At 44.2% G+C, this 22,376-nt stretch overlaps 2 protein-coding genes across 5 annotated transcripts in view; one reads left to right on the forward strand and one right to left on the reverse strand.

The window, feature by feature from the left end:
• Positions 1-22,376, forward strand: part of LOC116320990 (nuclear factor 7, brain-like) — a 1,074,516-nt gene that overhangs the window by 915,460 nt on the left and 136,680 nt on the right. The gene's annotated exons all lie outside the window — the stretch shown is intronic.
• Positions 13,063-16,764, reverse strand: LOC120438389 (zinc finger protein 814-like). Of its 3 annotated transcripts, XM_039608786.1 has the most exons (3): positions 14,820-16,764; positions 14,548-14,735; positions 13,063-14,185 (listed from the first exon to the last, which is right to left on the reverse strand). In XM_039608786.1, the coding sequence occupies exons 1-2, from the start codon at positions 16,277-16,279 to the stop codon at positions 14,549-14,551; spliced, it is 1,647 nt and encodes a 548-aa protein (XP_039464720.1). In that variant the 5' UTR covers positions 16,280-16,764; the 3' UTR covers positions 13,063-14,185; position 14,548. The 3 variants fall into 3 exon arrangements, with proteins under 3 accessions (XP_039464720.1, XP_039464719.1, XP_039464718.1); XM_039608785.1 differs by having other exon boundaries at positions 13,063-14,182; positions 14,548-16,761; XM_039608784.1 differs by having other exon boundaries at positions 14,548-16,757.

Here is a 22,376-nt window from a genome sequence, read left to right on the forward strand (position 1 = left end):
TCTATGTATATATGTTTATGGCCAGGCATCCAATGTAGTGACAAGGATTGACAAGATCTAATATTGCATATGAGAAATATTGCACATAGAAACTACCATGGTGTATAGTACGCTGCAGGTAAGGAAGGAAAGTAGCCTTCCAGGGAAGGAAAGAATGGTCCAAGTCAGGCCAAACCTCTGTGTTACAACTTTCAGAAATGCCTGCTGTATCTATACAAAATATCCCACACACTGACTGACCTGCAAATATAAAAGACACACATTCACACCTTCCTTGACTCTCAGCACAGATCTTCCATTGTTCCATCGTCACTGTGTATGTGAGGGAGTGGCATTGCTTGCCTACAGCACAGTGCTGTGCATAAAAGCAGACCGACCCAGGCTGGAGAATCATTTCTTGTTCGCATTTCTGAGAACGCACATCAGGATGGCCTCCGTATCACTGCCACACAGGAAGAACCTCTCCACGCAACAGGCTTTGGCCTTACTTGAAAATGGACGAAAGCAGATTCTGATGGAGGAGAGGTTTCATTTGTCCAGCAGGCCACTGATACCTCCTCAGAAGAATCTGAAAATGAGACGGAACAAGAACCCAACATGCCTCCACGGAAGAGGCCCGTGGTACTGGGAAGCCCAGCCAGAACCACACGGCAAAAAGACGGCACTGTGTGGGTTGAGGAGGACATTGGAATGCCCAGTGCAGAAGCAAATCGTTCGTGCTTCACTGCGCAAGCTGGACCCACAGAGTCTGCTAAGGTTTGTCACTGCCATATTAGATATGATATTTATATAAACCCATTTAGAGTGAGGTTCATGTAAATTTACCTGTTAAAAGTCCGCTTGGTCACTTTAACGGTTTAGACTACGTTACCCATGATGCACCTCGGTATCTGTACTTCCGGTTGGGAACGTGTTCAGCGCAGTTCTGCACAGATGAGAGGTGTGTCGGAGGTGTCGGAGGATTAACGTTTTTCCTTGCATTCCTGTGTGTGTTAACCCTGTGTGCGTGCTTATCATGTGAGTATTATAAGATGAGAGTGATGATTGTTTGACTTTATTGGTGTAATCTGCTCTGTGTAATTTGCTACGTAAGAAGCTAGTCCCGTTGCTATCGCTAAGCTACGTTGTTGGCCTACTACAGGCAGCCTTGGTTGCAGCTGATATCTCATTTGATATACGACCTACGGTCAAGCATTGCGGTTGGAGGTGGATGTAACTATTTACTGTGTTTATTATCTGAATCGTTGTAATCTGTAGAGATCCTGTTTGCTAATGTATATACTAACTAGAAATTCATTTATGGTCTTAGGGTGCCACCTAGTGGCCATGGGGTTATGGCAGATTATATAACCTTATGCTGGAAACCCACAGTGCTGTATAAGCGGTACACTGCTATTCGTAGGGGTTAATACGAATGTTTGTTCTTTCTGTTTACAGATGACCACACACTCATATACACACTCACACTCCCTTTACCTGCATGTGAATGCTGTAATGCAATCGCTTCCCCACCAAAGCTGTACATCCTGTTGATGTCATCTGCCACCTCCTTATTAAAGTTATTTGAACTACGTCACTGTGGAGTACCATTCCTTCTGACCGAGGACGACTCAGTTGAAGCGTGATTGGAAATCAGTGCAAACATACATAACAAGTGGTCCTTCGAGCCCGATTTGCCTTGGCTGAGTTAATGAGATGGCAAACCCTCAGGATAGAGGTGCATCAAGTAGCCCCCGTCCAAAGCGGGAGAAGAAACTTCCGGGACATCTGGTGGACTATGAGCACAACCTAACTGAGCCACCCGAGCCATCTAGAGCTCCAAGTAGTTCAAGCAGCTCCGATAATGAAGAGGAAGAGAGATGGCAGAAGATGGAATCAGTCTGGAACAGTGTCCTCCAACACATGACTCAATTGCAAGTGTCTATGGAGGAAACTCGTGGGACATTACTAAAGCGGGTGGAGCGTTTGGAGCAGGCTTCTAAACCTGGCAGTCCTCTTCCCCCAGAAACAGGAGCATTAGAACAACGCCAACCTATTTCCTCCATAACAGAAGTTGCACCACTACAACCTAGCAGTGAGGTGTTACATGAGACCACAGAGCCACTAACTGTGCCGGTAATGCCCTCAGAGCAGGACACCACAACACCTGTGAACATGCTGACGCCAGTGGAAACATCCGCTCCATCACCTCCTCGTAAAGTGGGCCTTCACACTCAGCCAGTGCTGCACCCTGCCACTTATGTAGCTGCATCGACGCCACTCAGGAGACCTGAACGATGCACTACTGAACCCTTCTCATATCAGCAATCGGAATATCAGCTCCTTATAGGCAGGCCAGACCAGATGCAGCTATTACATCCTGCAGCCCCAGCTGATCAGCCACTAGGACGTGCTCATCTTTCAGTACACCAGCTATCACAGCCTGTTGACCCAGTGAGTCTGCGGCAGATGTCACATCCTGCTGCTCCCGTCTTCCAAGCCAGACATCCAGCTAATCCTGTGTACTTGCAGCAACCACCACATCCTGCTGATCCTACCTACCAACCTTCACGTCCACCAGAACTTGCGACCCAGCCATCACAGTGGGCAGAAGCTCATCGCCCTGTGCCCAACATACTGCGTCCTGAAGCTTTGCCTGATCCAGCTGGCAAACACTATGTTCCCTATCCCTCAGGAAGTCACTATTCATCATCTTCCTCTGCTGAACACCATAATCCACAGGTGGCCACAACTTCCCCAGCAGGAACACCTCTACCAAACCTGATGGAGATGATGGTGGCGTCTTCATATGGCATTCCAAAGCCTAAGCTGGTGATCTTCAGGTCGGATAGAGAGAGTGACTTCGCCTTATTAAAGAAAGGGCTGGACAGCACCTTAGGGCCACATTCTCATCTGGGAGAAGATTACAAGTATCAGGTCCTACTAGATCATCTAGAGCATCCCAGCGCCCTACAGGTAGCCAAGCGCTACATTCACGACCGCACTCCCTACACTAGTGCAATGAGGGCGCTAGAGCAGAGGTATGGACAGCCAAGGCAGTTAGTCCAAAGTGAGCTTAGCACTATAATGAACTGCCCCCCTATTAGAACCGGAGACTCTCAAGCTATTGAAGACCTGTCCCTGTCTGTGTCCAGCCTGGTCGGGCTTCTCAGTACCATGGATGAAGTAGCGGCCAGTGAGCTCCATTGTGGTTCACATGTGGACAGACTGCTTACCAAGCTCCCCCTGAACTACAGAGACAGCTTCATCGAGTACTGTATCACCCGAGGGATCATCCGCACTGGCAGCAGCTGAACCTACAATATGTACGACTTCTCAGAATGGCTCGAACGGAAATCCCAAGTCCTTCAGCTATCCAGACAAGCCTCTCAAATGCCCCCTGACAAGCCACGTCCAGAGAAGAACCTACTCAAAGCCTCAGCAGGGCTCAAGCCACACAACAAATCTGCGTCCATCTACTACGGCCCAAACCCAACCCAAGCCAAGCTAAAACAAGAGGTAGAATCTACAGCTCCAGATCCGACAGTCCAACCTAAGAAGAGACAGTTCAAAGTTCAAACCTTATTGTCCATACTGCGAAGGGACAGAGCATTATCTGAATGGCTGTGATGGATTCAAAAGGCTAGACCTCAAAGCTATGGCTACCTGGATTACCGAGAAGGCCAAATGCTGGCGCTGTGGCCGTAAACATTCTCCAGAGCAGTGTACACTGAAGAAGCCGTGCAGCACCTGTGGTGACCAGCATTTGTCGGTGCTCCATGACCTGGTTGAGGCCAAGAAGCGGGACCCTAACATACTAACTGTGAGTACTAGTATGGTTTACCTAGACTATTCAAGTCACTCAGGTCGTGTTATGCTTAAGGTAGTACCCATCCAACTACATCATGGTGGCAAATCTCTGGACACATTTGCTGTGCTTGATGACGGCTCAGAGAAGACTGTTGTGCTTCCTGCGGCAGTTAAATCTCTAGGTTTGGAACAGGAGGAAGCAACACTCTCACTAAGAACTATCCGTCGAGATGTAATCCAGATGAAGGGAGGCTTTGTCTCATTTCAGGTGTCACCAAAAGCTAAGCCCAAAGTGAGGCACAGAGTAACACACACCTTCACAGCCGACCAGCTGAGTCTAGCTACTCAGTCATGTCCAGCTGACCAGCTGAAGAAGAAGTATCTTCACTTGCAGAAAGCCCAGATTGAAGGATTCAACCAGGTCCAACCTTTGGTGCTGATTGGCTCAGATAATGCTCATCTCATCACCCCCATCCGTCCTGTCCTTCGGGGGTCGTCCAAAGGGCCGGTAGCCGTCTGCACCAAGCTCGGATGGGCCATCCAGGGGCCGGCCAGTAGTATGCCTACATCTGAGGGGGACCTGCAGTGCCTGAACATGTGCCTTTCTCCTGCAGAGGCCCTGCATCAAGATGTGAAGCGTTTGTGGCAACTAGACGCTTCCCCCTACAGGACAGAGAAGGAGGTCACACGGTCAAAGGAGGACAGAGAGGCGGTAGCTATGTTGGAAACAAAGACCATCAGAGTCCCAGTAGATGGTGTCGAGAGATACGCCACTCCGCTGCTGAGAAGAAGGGACTTTCCACGGATGTGTGTCTCTCCTGAAGCAGTAAAAGGCCTCCTCAGATCTACCGAACGTAAGCTGGCCAAGAATCCGGATCTGACCCTCACATACAACCAGGAGATCCACAGGTTAGTAGATTCTGGTTATGTTGTTAAGCTGAGCCCAGATGAGACACATAGCTCTTCCGAGTCATGGTATGTACCCCGCATACTGCCCTGGTTGGAGCTTTGCGCAGCACTCACAGGAGCCCAACTGGCCAAAGTACTCCAGACAGAGCTCACCATCCTCCTGCAGTCGATCTACCTGTGGACAGATTCTACAATGGTGCTGCAGTGGATCCAGTCTAGTTCCTGTCGCTATAAGGTATTTGTGGGGACTAGAATCTGTGAAATACAGGAGCTGACATCACCTGAACAGTGGCGGTATGTGACCTCTGACCTCAATCCCGCTGATGACATCACCAGAGGGAAATCTCGCCGACCTAACAGTCCCCAATCGTTGGTCACATGGTCCACCCTTCCTGTCAGAAACTGCTGACACTTGGCCTAAGTTGCCAATAGAGTTCCCGGCATGCAGTGAGGCAGAGCTCAGGAAGACTGCATTCTGTGGGCACGCTTCTGTATCCCCGACCTTACCAGATCCAACACAGTATGCCACACTAGATGAGCTGATTGCTGCTACACACCGGATCCTACACGGGGCGGCCGACACTCCTATTACAGCAGCGGAGCAACTAGAAACCAAGACCATGCTGCTTCGCTCGGCTCAGACTGACAGCTTCCCAGAGGAGGCCAAAGCCCTCCAGATCAGTCACCCAGTCCGCTCAGACAGCCGTCTTAGCGTGCTGTCCCCTGAATATGACAGTCTTACCGGTCTCATCAGAGTTGGAGGCCGCCTCCGTCGAGCCGCAGACTTAGATCCAGACAGTATTCATCCCATCGTATTAGCAGCTGAACATCCCCTGACGAAGCTCATCATAAAAACTTATGATGACCAGCTCCTTCATCCAGGTGCAGAGAGGCTGTTTGCGGAAATACGGCGCACCTATTGGATTCTCAGAGGACGTCAAGCCATTAAGAAACACCAGCACCAGTGTGTGGACTGTAGGAGATGGCGCGCCTCACCTTCTACACCCAAAATGGCTGACTTACCTTCATCACGGCTGAGACTCTATAAGCCCCGTTCTGGTCAATGGGCGTGAGACTGTTTTGGGCCGTATACCATATAAAGATAGGTCGTAGAAGAGAGAAACGCTGGGGAATTATCTACAAGTGTCTTACAACCAGATGCGTGCACCTCGATCTCCTCCCTAGTCTTGACACCGATTCCTTCCTTATGTCATTACGCCGATTTATCGCACGCCGAGGAAAGCCATACGAGATGTGGTCTGATCGAGGGACCAATTTCAGAGGTGGTCACAGAGAACTCCAAACGGCGTTTGAAAACATGGAGCCTGACCTCAAGCAGCAGCTAGCCAAGCAGACTATCAACTTCTGCTTCAATCCCCCACACTCTCCGCATTTCGGAGGAGCCTGGGAAAGGGAAATCAGAGCCGTGAAGTCAGCTCTGCAAGTAGTCCTGAAGGACCAAGTTGTGGCCGAAGAAGTCCTACTCACAGCCCTCATAGAGATTAAGGGCATTTTGAACTCAAAACCGCTTGGCTATGCATCGGCTGACATAGCTGACCCAGATCCCATCACACCAAATCTTCTCTTGATGGGGCGGCATGATTCGGCACTACCCCAGGCAGTTTACGGCCCCTCAGGCACTCTTCCGACCAGAAGATGGAGACACAGGTCATCAGCGACCACTTCTGGAAGCGGTTCATACAGAACTACCTCCCAGGACTGCAACTCCGACAGAAATGGAGGAAGTCCACTGACAACATGGCCGTGGGACAAGCTGTTATGGTTGTGGACTCTAATCTGCCTAGAGGCCTTTGGCCTGTGGGTACCATTTCCCAAGTTTTTCCAGGGACTGATGGCATTGTTCGAGCCGCCGAGGTCAAGGTTAAAGACAGTACCTATGTTCGCCCGGTAACTAAGCTGGTGGAACTTCCCAAAGTTCCTGAGGACTCAGATGATACTGTTTCAAAATAGAAGGACTTTAGCATGTGTGTATTTCCATACAAATACAGGGGCGGCTGTTAAAAGTCCGCTTGGTCACTTTAACGGTTTAGACTACGTTACCCATGATGCACCTCGGTATCTGTACTTCCGGTTGGGAACGTGTTCAGCGCAGTTCTGCACAGATGAGAGGTGTGTCGGAGGTGTCGGAGGATTAACGTTTTTCCTTGCATTCCTGTGTGTGTTAACCCTGTGTGCGTGCTTATCATGTGAGTATTATAAGATGAGAGTGATGATTGTTTGACTTTATTGGTGTAATCTGCTCTGTGTAATTTGCTACGTAAGAAGCTAGTCCCATTGCTATCGCTAAGCTACGTTGTTGGCCTACTACAGGCAGCCTTGGTTGCAGCTGATATCTCATTTGATATACGACCTACGGTCAAGCATTGCGGTTGGAGGTGGATGTAACTATTTACTGTGTTTATTATCTGAATCGTTGTAATCTGTAGAGATCCTGTTTGCTAATGTATATACTAACTAGAAATTCATTTATGGTCTTAGGGTGCCACCTAGTGGCCATGGGGTTATGGCAGATTATATAACCTTATGCTGGAAACCCACAGTGCTGTATAAGCGGTACACTGCTATTCGTAGGGGTTAATACGAATGTTTGTTCTTTTTGTTTACAGATGACCACAAAATCATATACACACTCACACTCCCTTTACCTGCATGTGAATGCTGTAATGCAATCGCTTCCCCACCAAAGCTGTACATCCTGTTGATGTCATCTGCCACCTCCTTATTAAAGTTATTTGAACTACGTCACTGTGGAGTACCATTTCTTCTGACCGAGGACAACTCAGTTGAAGCGTGATCGGAAATCAGTGCAAACATACATTACATTACCATTTTCTATTTGTTTATCTTCCGACAGCGTAAAGTTACAAGTGTGCTCCAAAGCTTCCTTTGCCTGTTAGACGTGGGAATGCTGCAGACCATCAGAGAGTGCACGGTACATCAAGCCCACAGAACAGAGCCGGACTGGAATTTGGCAGTTCATGAACTTATGGCATCCATTTCAATCCTGTTTGTAAGAGCAATCATGTGTCCTGTTGGTGCCATTGTGGATTGCTGGTCAGAAAGTTTTCTGGTGCCACTAATCAAAGAGACAATGCCCCGAGATAGATTCATTTCAATTATGCAACACCTTCGATTTGATGACAGGGACACGCGGGCAGAACGGGTGAAAACAGACAAATTTGCAGCGATCTCCGACATCTGGACACGCTTCAACGAGAACTGTGCTAAGAGTTTCACTCCAGGGGAACACATGACCATAGATGAACAGCTGTTCCCTACCAAGGTTCGTTGTCCATTCACCCAGTATATTGCAACCAAGCCAGACAAATTTGGGATCAAGTTCTGGATGGCCACGGATTTGGACACCAAATATGTCTGCAGTGCATCTCCTTACTTGGGAAAGGACCCCAGTCGTCAGAAGGGAGAGAGGCAAAGAACGTGGTCATGAAACTGATGGAGCCGTTTTTGGATGATGGAAGAAATGTCACAACGGACAATTTCTTTACTTCACTGTCACTGTCGCACAGACTGCTGCAGCGCAAAACAACATTACTGGGCACAGTGAATAAAGTCCGGCGTGAACTTCCTCAACTTGCAAAAGATACTGCAAAGCGAGAGGTATTCTCCACTTCAGTGCTTAGAAGTGGCAGTGTGTCCTTGACAATTTATGCACCTAAAAAAAACAAGACTGTGTGTGTTCTAAGTTCCATGCACCAAGACGTGACGATCGGTGACGGCAGAAAGAGGAAACCCAACACGATAACAGACTATAACCACCTGAAGGTATGTGAATGTGTGTACAATTTTACACCAGTGCTACAATGTTTTCTGATGTGTGCTATACAGGCCTATAGAAAAAAACATATACTCATGACTCTCTCGCTCTGCTTTTACAGTGTGGTGTAGACGTGTTGGACCAAATGGCACGGATGTATTCTGTAAGGTCAGCAACACGCAGGTGGCCAGTAGTGGTTTTCTACAATATGCTGGACCTGGCGGCAGTGAATGCCTACATTTTGTATAAGGCATGTACAGGCTGGACAGGCAAAAGAAGATTGTTTCTGAGTCTTCTAGCTCAGCAACTTCGTAGCCGACTCATGCAGCACAAGGAAATCTTAGCACAGAGGCAGGCTGCTGCAGCTGCTGTGCCAGGGACTGTAAAGACAACGCAGTGCCAGGTGCAAGAGAGCTGCAACAGGAATCGCAGCAGATTTACCTGTGCAACATGTAAGAAATTCACCTGTGCCAAATGCAGGGATGATGGACACTGGGTCTGCAAACGCTGTAAAGTTTGAAACACTTTGAAATAAAACAGACTTGTGTACCCATATATTGTGAATGTCTGTCTTTTGTATGTAGGTTGTAACACAGAGGTTTGGCCTGCCTTGGATCTGAGTAAACAAATGCCAATGTTAGCACACACACACACACACACACACACACACACACACACACACACACACACACACACACACAGCAAATCTGCATTTATTTGTCCCACAAGTGGAAAATCTGCATTGTCATTGCAAAAAAGTGGACAGAGCACAGTATAGAAAGTGCACTATACAAACATTTTATATATATATATGTGTGTGTGTGTGTGTGTGTGTGTGTATGTGTGTGTGTGTGTGTGTGTGTGTATATGATATAGATGTGTCTGTGTGTATAACTAGACTTTATGCATATTATATAAGGTGTGGCTATATAAATATATAAATATATGTACAACTCTGTGTATATATGTTTATGGACAGGCATGCAGGCAGGTAAGGAAGGAAAGCAGCCTTGCAGGGAAGGAAAAACTTGAATCTCTCATGGTTAGGGGTTGGGGGAGGGTGTGTTTGCACAACAAAAGCAGGAGAACAATGGAGCTGAAGACCTGTGAAAATCTCAGCGGGGTGCCAAGAGGTGTTAAGGTCGGGGGGAATTTACGCAAATTTGCGCAGGCCAGTAAATCTAGTAGCAGGGACTTGCACCAGGGAAAAAAGGCTCAGTAATTCTGTTAGATTTGTTTACAGACTCCACTCTGTGTGTTCATCGTGTGTGGATCCGCAGATTGGTCGTTTTCACGAGCGGTCTTCTCGGTCTGTCAGTGTGTCTGCGGTTTGACATGATTAATGACCTCGGCAAAAAGAAAGTCTCCAGCTCTGTAAATCCACACACTATCAATATTATCTTTAGACGGCAGAAAACACAGTCTGAGGGGGCTGTAGTGACGTGCTAAGAAACTAACTCAACTAATTAGAAACTAACTAATTAGAAATACACTTAATCAGCAGTGGTGATGTTTTATATTCCCCATAAGATCTGGGGACCTTGGAAAGGTGTAACGAAGGGCCAGAGAAGAGAGTGGCTGTTAGTGAATCATCCAGCAGGTCGGTGTTGAAGTGTTGAGTTTTAGATGAATCTGATTTTGTCTTTCAGATCAGGGAAGGAATACAGAAGTCAGGAGGTGGAAGAAAAGCAAAAAGGCAAAATCCAAGCAGAGTTCAGTTAAAAGCTGTGGGGCACAAAGATTACAGGGCAGCAAACAGAGGCTTTGAGACATGTTGTAGACAAAGGTGGGTTGATTGCACACGGGCCTGTTATGTTGTAAACTGTTGGGCTGGGAAAAGGAGAGACTTGTGGTTAAATCACACCTTAATATTGCATAAAAGAGTGATGATCACATCATGTGAACATCTGAAATAAAACCTAATACAGGTCCTGTTTCATGTCCACTTTAAACTCAGTGACTGCAGGTCCTCCTACATGTGGTATGACTGTAATTTATTGGCACGTTGTCAGTGCAGATATTTTCACTGCTGCTTATTCTCTGGCTTATGCTAGTTTTGCCCCACTCAGGAAATAAGGGACTAGTTTTTGAGGATTGATTCATAACTCTGGGAGAGACACAAAGACTTCAATGATGCTGTTCTAGGCTGTCAGTGCTGTGACAGGTCTATGGGAGAGTGCAGCCTGTCCACCCATTTGAAATTTCATTTCAATTCAATTTTATTTATATATCAAATCACAACAGCAGTCACCTCAAGGCGCTTTATATTGTACAGTAGATCGTACAATAATAGATACAGAGAAAAACCCAACAATCATATGACCCCCTATGAGCAAGCACTTTGGCGACAGTGGGAAGGAAAAACTCCCTTTTAACAGGAAGAAACCTCCAGCAGAACCAGGCTCAGGGAGGGGCGGGGCCATCTGCTGCGACCGGTTGGGGTGAAAGAAGGAAAACAGGATAAAGACATGCTGTGGAAGAGAGACAGAGGTTAATAACAGATATGATTCAATGCAGAGAGGTCTGTTAACACATAGTGAGTGAGAAAGGTGACTGGAAAGGAAAAACTCCTCGTGTGTCATAGTGGTCTGATCAGACAATATATTTACCCTTCTGTGCCATTTCATGTTTAGGTCAGTTATGTTTGTTTAGGTCAGTTATATTTCTTTGTGCACTCATTTGGTTTGTTAAGTTTGCAGTTCTTTGCCTGAGTTCAGTTTTGTTTCTTTGACATTTTTTATGAGCTTAACATTAATTACTTTTGTAAATATAATATTTGGGTTAAATGAATAAAAACTCTGTTTTTCTAATAATTCTTGTGACTCCTTCTGCTTTTTCAACTTGGTTCATCACACAGCCCTAAATATTTGTTTAATGTCCTGGTCAAATATTACTCCAAGGTGTTACTGGAGGCCAAGGTAATGCCATCCAGAGCAAGTATCTGGTTAGATACCATATTTATAGGTATTTTAGGGCCAAGTATAATCAGCAGCATAAAGTTAGTGTTCACCCAGGTCTTTATATCAAGCTCTGCTGTGTTCAAGCTATTAATTACTGCGCGCAGGAGAGCCAAAAGACACATCAAACATTAAAGTTCAGTTATGCCAGCTTTAACCTTGGGATGCCTCAGCTTCTCTTTTATATCCCCCACACTCAACTCTCTGCATCAGGAAGCTCCTGCCACTGGTCACCCTGGGAGTTTCGTCCTTCTACACCAGGGGTGGGCACCGAGGGCCGGTGTCCCTGCAGGTTTTACATGTGTCCTTGAACCAACACAGCTGATTTAAATGGCTAAATTATCTCCTCAACATGTCCTGATGTTCTCCAGAGGCCTGGTAACGAACTAATCATGTGATTCAGGTGTATTGACCCAAGGTGAGATCTAAAACCTGCAGGGACACCGGCCCTCGGGGCCTGGAATTGCCCACCCCTGTTCTACACCCTAACAGTTAGCAGATAATGTAGTGAAGCATCGCTGACCAGTGTTGGTCAAGTTACTTGAAAAAAGTAATCAGTTACTAATTACTGATTACTTCCCCAAAAAAGTAATCCCGTTACTTTACTGATTACTTATTTTCAAAAGTAATCAATTACTTAGTTACTTAGTTACTTAGTTACTTTTTAAAAAGACGATTTACAACCTGAATAGGTGATAAAGCGATAGATCTTTCAGCCCAATTCTACTTTTTCTGCATAATCCATCATACAAAATGTAATCAAATGGAAACGTCACTTTTTAAAACTTTAAATCTTTTAACTTTATGCATCAAGCAAAAACTTAATTATATGCAACATTCTCTGACTGGAAGAAATTTGTTTAACATTTAAACCTATTTTCTGCACATTCCAGCATATAAAATAAAATATTTTTTTGTGTTTACACTCACTCTTTCAAATAGATGAAAGTAAAACACAGCAGAAAATAAATAAAATCAAAGACTAGCGGTCCTGTTGCTCTATTTTCACCTGTAAAGCAGGACTGGGTTAGGCGGAGGAGGTTTACCCTGGTGCAGGTGTGCCGCAGCGGTCAGTGGAAGAATCCGCGAGTTTCTCTGTGAATTTCACATTACAGTCGTAGCGCACTCGGTGCTTGCTTGGAAGTTTAGGGGTTTTTTTCGCTGTAAAAAGAAGTTTTCTTCCCACGCACAACGGACACTAATGTTTTTGTCACTTTTTATGGAATCAAACTCAAAATAAGGTCAGTACTTCCACGCTTTGAACGCTGCATGCTCATACTCTCTCGCACTTGATATATTATGATCTGCACACAGCTGTTGTCACTGAGCGTCGCACTCGCTTCGCCACTGTCATGAGACATTCTCGCAAAAATCACGGTTTTAGTAACGCAGTAACGCAGCGTTCCTACGTGAAAGTAACGGTAATCTAATTACCGTTTTTGCAATAGTAATCCCTTACATTACTCGTTACTTGAAAAAAGTAATCAGATTACAGTAACGCTACTGCCCATCTCTGTCGCTGACACAAAATTTGACTCTGACTTTAAACACTGGTCACTTCAGGTGTTGCTCTGATATACAGGAAATGACATCACGGCTCAAACTCTTTGTCAGTAAACCATTTCTTTATTTAACATATAAAATTTTGGTTTAATTGTTGCAGGATTTCATTACACAAACAAACTGAAAAAAACCTGCAGAACACATGGATCAATGCATTCAATAAAAATATAACAGGAAACAGATTTCTTAATCAAACTGCTGGAACAAAGCGAACCACTCAACACGAACACTACAGTAGAACAGTTTAGAAAGCTTAAAACGCAATAAGAGGCACATTTTCATTCATAGCTGCCTCATCAGATCTTTACAGAAGACTCCACCTGAACTCTGTGGAGCCTGATCTCAAGGGTTTAAGTCTGACCCTGAAACCAGAAGAGGATCTTTCTGTCTCTGCAGATTCACTGTGATCCAGAGAAGGCAATGATTTCAGTCCTGCATCACGCTGATGTTTGCACAGAGAGGATAATTTGGTAAATGTTTTTGAACATTGGTAACAGTAAACTTCATAATCATTATGCAAATTTTTACTCTGTGAATGGTACTCATGGCCATTGACCAGTGGTTGTTGATCAGTGCTCATAAGAATTTGCATATTAATGATGAAGAAATTGACCTCACAGCCCATTGTTCATTCATTGGGCCGGTTTCAGTCGTTATGCAAATGTACTGTTTACAAGATTAACGTAAAAGCGGGAATCAAGACGGAACAGTTTATTTGTAACATGGAATCGTTTGTGAGTGGAGTATGAACTGAGATTACTCAAACTCTTTCACAGATGAAGTTCTCTTTCATGTGTCTGCGTCCATGCTTAGTATGATCACATGATTGTGAAAAGGTTTTGTCACAGTGTCTGCACTTGTATGGTTTCTCTCATGTGTGGACTCGTTTATGCTTTTCAAGCTGACGTGCACTGATGAAGGATGACCCACACTGATCGCAGACATGCTTTTTAACGCCACTGTGAAGGAGTTCATATTGTTTGAAGTCCTTTGAAGTGGTGAAGCCTCTCCCGCATTCATTACAGTAGTTCATTTTGTCTCCAGTGTGTCTACGTTGATGTATTTTCAGAGTCCTTCAATGACTTAAAGTTTTTCCACAAAGGTCACAACAAAAGTCTTTCCCACAGCGATGACAGGGTTGAGAACTTGATCCATCTGTGTCGCTCTGCTTCTAAACAAAAACACAAAGACAGTGTAAGTCAGTCCTTAACATTTTTATCCTGAACGTCACCTGAAATAAAGAGCGTCTCTGCCAAAGTCCAATTACATTTTACTGTTTACATTATCACACTCAGCTCAACTTAATGTGCTATAAAAACAATAAGAGTAAAAACATTAAAGTAATACTAGTTTAATGCTACAATAACAATAACACAATTCTCAAACACTATCCCTAAAAACCTGTGATTAGAGTCTGAATAATCAGTCAGAGCTGCCTTTCCATGCAGTAGAATTGCTAACATGCTAACACACTTTGATGAGCAGAGTTGTTTCAAACAGTCGGGCTGACAAGATAAAAATATAAATACATACCTCACAGTAACTGCACTTGTAGAGTCTTTCTGGTGTGGATCTGTTGGTGTGCTTTCAGGTAACGTGGAGATTTAAAAGTCTTCTCACACAGGTCACATTTATAAGGTCGTTCCTCAGTGTGGGTAAACATGTGACGTCGTAACTCTGTGTTTGTGGTAAACTGTTTACCACACTGATCACAGCTGTACACATCATGTCTGGTGTGAATGCGTAGGTGTGTATTTCGTCTCCCTATCCGGCTGAAAGTTTTTCCACAAATGTCACAGCTGTACGCCTTAATTCCAGAGTGGGTAACTAGATGACTCTGTAAGCTCTTACTGTGAGTAAAAGCTCTGCCACACTGATCACAGGTGTACGCTTTAACTCCACTGTGGATGAGTTGATGTGATTTTAAGTGTGAAATGTGCGTAAATGACTTTCCACACTCGTCACAGCTGAACGGTCTCTCTCCAGTGTGGATGAGTTGGTGTGTTTTTAAGTTTCCAGACTGCGTAAAAGACTTTCCACACTCATCACAGCTGAATGGTCTCTCTCCAGTGTGGATGAATTGGTGTGTTTTTAAGTGTCCAGAGAGGGTAAAAAACTTTCCACAGTCTCCACAGCTGAACGGTCTCTCTCCAGTGTGGATTAGTTTGTGTGTTTTTAAGTGTCCAGAGTGGGTAAAAGACTTTCCACAGTCTCCACAGCTGAACGGTCTCTCTCCAGTGTGGATTAGTTTGTGTGTTTTTAAGTGTCCAGAGTGGGTAAAAGACTTTCCACAGTCTCCACAGCTGAACGGTCTCTCTCCACTGTGGATGAGTTGGTGTGTTTTTAAGTGTCCAGACTTGGTAAAAGACTTTCCACACTCGTCACAGCTGAACGGTCTCTCTCCGGTGTGGATTAGTTGGTGTGTTTTTAAGCTTCCAGACTCGTTAAAAGACTTTCCACACTCATCACAGCTGAACGGTCTCTCTCCAGTGTGGATTAGTTGGTGTGTTTTTAAGCTTCCAGACCTGGTAAAAGACTTTCCACAGTCTCCACAGCTGAACGGTCTCTCTCCGGTGTGGATTAGTTGGTGTGTTTTTAAGCTTCCAGACCTGGTAAAAGACTTTCCACAGTCTCCACAGCTGAACGGTCTCTCTCCACTGTGGATGAGTTGGTGTGTTTTTAAGTTTCCAGAGTGGGTAAAAGACTTTCCACAGTCTCCACAGCTGAACGGTCTCTCTCCACTGTGGATGAGTTGGTGTGTTTTTAAGTGTCCAGACTTGGTAAAAGACTTTCCACACTCGTCACAGCTGAACGGTCTCTCTCCGGTGTGGATTAGTTGGTGTGTTTTTAAGCTTCCAGACTCGGTAAAAGACTTTCCACACTCATCACAGCTGAACGGTCTCTCTCCAGTGTGGAGGAGTTGGTGTGTTTTTAAGCTTCTAGACCTGGTAAAAGACTTTCCACAGTCTCCACAGCTGAACGGTCTCTCTCCACTGTGGATGAGTTGGTGTGTTTTTAAGTGTCCAGACTTGGTAAAAGACTTTCCACACTCGTCACAGCTGAACGGTCTCTCTCCGGTGTGGATTAGTTGGTGTGTTTTTAAGTGTCCAGACCTGGTAAAAGACTTTCCACACTCATCACAGCTGAACGGTCTCTCTCCACTGTGGAGGAGTTGGTGTGTTTTTAAGCTTCTAGACCTGGTAAAAGACTTTCCACAGTCTCCACAGCTGAACGGTCTCTCTCCGGTGTCGATGACCTGATGCATTTTTAGGGAAGCTTTCACAGTAAAATCTTTCCCAAACTCGTCACGGTTGTATTTTTTTCTTCCACTTCTTTCGTCAACAAAATTGTCGGCCTCCTGAGAGCGCTGACTTCTCGATCCACGTTGGTCCTGCAGTGACAGAGATACAAACAGAGGCAGTGATTTGTGGGAAATACATTATTCTAACCGGCCTTTTATTAGTGGTATTTTGTGAGCTTTTATTAAATAAGTATTTATACTTATTTTCATACACACATTGCAAATGTGCTCATGAGAGTTGGCATTCAGTCTTTTGAGGGTCAATGCAAACACGCTTACAGACACAGATAAATATTAGACTTGTTTCTAGGGCAAAGATTAGAGACGCCTGCTCAGTGAGATTAGCACAGAACGTAAATGGTAAATGGTAAATGGCCTGTATTTATACAGTGCTTTAATAGTCCCTAAGGACCCCAAAGCGCTTTACATATCCAGACATCCACCCATTCACACACACATTCACACACTGGTGATGGCAAGCTACATTGTAGCCACAGCCACCCTGGGGCGCACTGACAGAGGCGAGGCTGCCGGACACTGGCGCCACCGGGCCCTCTGACCAGAATGTACTCTGGATGTTTCAGAGACGTGTACGAGGAGAAAAAACAGCAGGAAACACAGAGTGTGAGACGGTGAGGACGGTTTTTAAGTGTTATAGAAGTCAAGTAACTGACGCATATTATGATATCTGCTTACGTATTGTGAGGCTGGACTTTAATATACAAAAGTAGTGTGATGTGTGCTTCCTAGTTGAGATCTCTGTAAGTGAGTGACGCTGCAGACCTCTCCCACGTACATGTAATCAATAAATCATTGTTTGACTGGACTTCTCTGGAGTGTTGGTTGTTTTTTCTCGAACTCAAATAAAAGGATTGGGACAGTGTGAAATGCAGTCGTGAAACAAACTGAACCTTCAAACTCCCTCCAGTAACACTAGTTTTAAACCCGAGGCTGGTAGTGATGTGAAGTTCATGAACAAGTTTGCTCTGAGATTAGATTCTTTGTAGTGAACGAGAAAAACTGGCTTCTGTCACAAGAAACCTCTCTCTCTCTCTCTACACATATACACATATATATATCAGAAAATAATAAAGTCACTAATTCTAGTAGGCACTGCTGGACTGGCCATCGGGCATACCAGGCATTTGCCTGGTGGGCCGCTGGCGATTTTTTGTTTTTATGGGCCGATGGACTTTTTTTTTTTTTTCGTGACTTTCGCGCATTGCATGCCGGGAACTCGAGGCAAAACAATCCGCATCAAATGCAAGCATTTGCAGCACCGCAAAAAGTTCATTCTCCGGTTCCAATACCTTCTTGGTTTTTCTTTGCCGCACAAAAAAGGAATGTACAAAACGAAGGAGAACAATGCCGGACTGTACAACGACAGACTCGACGAAAAGGCAAAGAAAAGATACGAGGAAAAAAATCAAAGGAGTGAAAGGGTCAGACCCTTACGAGCACACAGAGTGGACAAAAGACGTTAGCGTGCTGCCCACTTTCACCACGCTCAGATTTATAATTATACGGTTCTTGGAGTGAGTGCATACACTCATGAAGTTTTTAGTAACTTCAGGTCACTGCAACAAGCCCAGGTACAGTTTACCGACGGATGGGTACAGGACCTTGAAATGCACCGTGTAGAATGAAAGACCATCGTACAAACAAAGGTAAGTTTACCAGTCTCACAAATCGTCTTCATAAATACACATTCGTTAACCGTTTATTAATATAACCTTTGAGCTCAACGGTAATTAATTAGTAATGGAAATAATTTCTGGTACATTACAGAAATGTAGCAGTGACAATAATATTGTATGTTGTAATCGCACTGAACAATTAGTGATACAAAACAACTGTTTTATCCTGTGAATAAAAGTATATGTTTTTGTCAGTGTACCATGGTAATAACAGAAGCGAAACGCAATATTGTGTCAGGACAATTCACTATTTATGCACAATAAATAAAGGAGCATAGCGCGACAATTTCTGTTCAGCGCCAGACTTGCTTGTAACCTATATCACCTATAACCTATATAAGAAAAATGACGTATTAACTACTACAAAACACTGACCTTTGTGGGAATGTTTGGAGCAGACTAACATGCGAGCTGGAGTGTTCTGAGACGTTATATTTGGTATATCCAGACCATCTGGCTTTTACTTCGGAAACATGGCTTAAACAATTTCTCTTCAACGACGTAATCCGATAAAAAAAACGATCTCTTTACCCGTCGGCTTCCCGTGGCTGTCATGCGACCGGCTATTGCAGTTAATAATACAACAGCTTCTTGCCATATTTTGGGTTTCTTTTTATCGCTGTGTAACTGAGTTCAATTGAAAGCCTGCGTGCGCTAGTACCTCTTGCCTCAAGTTCCCATAATCCTTTGCGGTTTCCCCCCCTGAATGACGTCACATTTTCAATCTCTATCCTGGTGGGCCGGTGTTGTGCCCAAAAGTGATTGTCTGCCAGAAACTGATTGCCGTCCGCGGGAGCGTGCGCAGCTGCTTAAAGCTGCAGCGCCCGGATTACTTGCGTTGCCAGCTACTTCCGTGCAACTGATATAACATGGGGGGAAAAAAACCCCAAACACATTTATGCCTTTATTATTAGGCAAAGGTATGCATTTATGGAACTTTAACGTTTCTTGTAACCGAATTATGACGCTTATCAGAAGATTGCTTTCAGTGTAGCGCAGTCACGAATGACTACACGCATCACGATGGAATAATTAATGCCTACAGGTTTAGTATGTCTACTCTCGTTGTTCATATTTGTTATAAGACTGTCGAATAGTAGTTAAAAAAATAAAGACCTATTGTGCCAGTATCACCATGACTCTTTCTTGTTTGTTCAGAATAACGACTGAGAACATGGCATTTTAGCGCTACCAAAAAGTGATTGTGGCCTATAACTTGTCACTGAAATACTATTTCAGTTTCAAACTTGTTGGATATATTCCAGAAGGGTTACATGTGACATATTATATCTCAAACAGTCCATTAGAACTGCTGAATAACTTGTACAGGAACAATAAAACTGACAATATGCAATTTCCAACCTGCCAAAAAGTGATTGTGGTCTATAACTTGTCACTGAAATACTATTTCTGCTTCAAACTTGGCGGATGTCATTCAGAAGGGTCATATGTCAAATATTACATCTCAAACAGTCCCTTAGAACTGCTGGATAACCTTTAAAGGAACATTAACATTGATAATATGCCATTTTCAGCCTGCCAAAAAGTGATTGTGGCCTGTATCTTGTCACTGAAACAATGTTTCTGCTTCAAACTTGGTGGATGTCATTCAGAAGGGTCCTATGTGACATATTATATCTCAAACAGTCCATTAGAACTGCTGAAAAACTTTTAAAGGAACATTAATACCGATAATATGTCATTTTCAACCTGCCAAAAAGTGATTGCTGCCTATATCTTGTCACTGAAACAATATTTCTGCTTCAAACTTGACTGATATCATTCAGAAGGATCATATGTAACACATTATATCCCAATCAGTCTCTAAGAAATGCTGAATAACTGTTAAAGGAACAATAATACCCATAATGTGCCATTTTCGACCTGCCAAAAAGTGATTGTGGACTATATCTTGTTACTGAAACAATATTTCTGCTTCAAACTTGACTGATATCATTCAGAAGGATCATATGTGACACATCATATCCCAAACAGTCTCTAAGAAATGCTGAATAACTTTTAAAGGAACATTAACATTTGCGCAGGGTTAGTAAATCTAGTGTTGAAGTTAGCTCGGTGCTTACCTTTAGATGAGCCCACAAACCGAGAGAAACTCCGTGATGAAGCTGGAACTCTTTCCAAACACAGGAAACAGGTCAGGGAGCAGAGATCCACGTGGTTCACGCTGATCTCAGCTACGATCCAGGAGACAAGGGTGTGCAGATCGATGCAGATATCGATCCAAACGTTGGTAGTGGTATATGATCGATACTTTAGTTTGTTTCTCTCCTGGAGGTTCACTATTTACTCGCTGTGGATGAAAAAGCAGCTCTGTCTGTGTGAACACCTCTTCTTATGCGGCAGACGGACTTTGCTCCGCCCCCTTCTTCCTGCCCTGCTGGGATTTGTTACTGTGCCGTCACGTGACTCAGATGCGCTCAGAAGACGCATTTGGACTGCAGAGAGAGAGAAAGAGGAGCAACATGTGGAGATATTTTATGACTGTAAATGAAAATGCTGGAGAACAGCTGGAAGGCTGTCAAGCCACAGGGGACCACAACAAGCTGTAGAGTTCAGCTTATTTTTCACACCTCAGTTAAATGCTTTGACTGAAGTCTCACTGCACACACTCAAACTTAGTGTTTGTGTACACCTTGGTCATTATAACCTGACACTGATCAGTGCTGCTCTGACGACCACACTCACATCCATGTAATCATTTAACTGGGATGATCTGGATTTACTGCACAATGCTGAATGTGTCCTTACAGTACAGGGAATAACTCTCTGTGTTCCTGTAGAGAAACTCTGGGTTTGTGTGCTGACGAGCATCACTCACAGTATGATACAAAGGCTCACTCATACCTTTCCACACATGTGACAAATTCAAAAGATGCTGAAACCTTTAGAACATCATAAACTACACATTGTTGTACTCTTTAGGATGGAACAGCTTTCAGATTTATTTACTCTTAAAGGATAAAAGATGTTTTAAGAATTTTGCATTCAAGAGGAGAATGTTTAAATAAGTCATGTAAATGAGAATTTCAAAGTTGGTGGCTGCAGTATATACAAATTGGTGTATCTCAAAAATAAAACTATGAAGACACTCAGAATTAATTTGGAAACTGTTTTATGCAACTTTTTACATTTACAATTTTGAGGATGAACCTCTGAAATTACTTTAACTAGAAATTTGTGTAAAAATACCACTATTGCAATTTATGTAGTTGCTGATGACTTAATGCATACATATGATTAAAATTTGGGATATAATGGTTGTATTGATGTATAGCAACTTAAAATACTCCCAGAAATGGCACTACAACATGTAAAAATATAAAGATAAGCTCAGGCGGACTGGGTTCTTTAGTAGGTCTAAAGGGTTAACCTGCGTCCTCACATCATGAATATGAAGGGTTGTAGTGGGAGAAGGTGGTGTGAAATCCTCATAGCTGTGGAGTGAGGAGGGGCTCCTGTGGGTGAAGTCTTTGATGGTGGTGATGGCTCTGTGCTGGTGGGAGTGGGGAGGTGGGGGATGATGGACCAAAGTGTCTCTATTGTTGGGGAAGGTGGAGGTGTCAAGGCTGCTTGATGTCTCATCAAACCAGCAGTAAGAGTCGTTGAGGGTGTTGGCCAACAGCAGGTCGTCAGTGGAGTGGGGCTGTGTGCTTATATCCTTACTCTCATTTCCCTTAGCGTATCTGTAACATGCAACTTCTGTCGGTGCTGTGCTACTGGAAACTGAATTTCCATCACACTATATGTTGTGATGATCTCAGTTCAGTCATGGTGTGTTCTGCAATCCTGCTGAATGTGTTCCAGTCCCATCGACTGTGTATGAGCGTTGTTAAAATCTCCCAATTCTTTTAATCTTTGGGCTGAAGGAAGGACAATACTCGGTGTATAAATGCTCAATCAACAATATTTTATTTCCATATAATTCAACACTTAAGAGCATAAGAACCATCATGATGGGGAGACCTGCCTGCAGAGGGTCACCGCAAGTCTCAAAATGGTGATGGGTTAGTCAGCCTTTTATAGTCTCTAGTAGCCCCCACCTAGTCGTAAAAGCCTAAACATTCAGTCATTATGCAAATGTACTGTTATAAGGTTTGGGGAAACCTGCAGTCAGCTGAGACTGAAGAAGTCACTTGGATGAGTGACGAAACGTTTCTCCCACAAAACGCTACGTCCAGATGAACAGATTCAATTTTTGGAGATTTACTTTCCTGGATGATTGAGAATGCATCAAGACGTCCTCATGTTTGTGTTTAAATGTTTAAACGGTCTTGCCCCAACTTACCTCTCTGAGCTTCTGCATCCTTACTCACCCCCCAGGTCTCTCAGGTCAGCTGACAAGC

The sequence above is a fragment of the Oreochromis aureus genome, linkage group 3 (genome assembly GCF_013358895.1).
Source record: "Oreochromis aureus strain Israel breed Guangdong linkage group 3, ZZ_aureus, whole genome shotgun sequence".
NCBI classification, from domain to species: domain Eukaryota; kingdom Metazoa; phylum Chordata; class Actinopteri; order Cichliformes; family Cichlidae; genus Oreochromis; species Oreochromis aureus.

Bases quoted from the DNA above. Each gene is read 5' to 3' on its own strand.
- LOC120438389 (XM_039608785.1), bottom strand. From the start codon at position 16,279: ATGCATCAGGTCATCGACACCGGAGAGAGACCGTTCAGCTGTGGAGAC.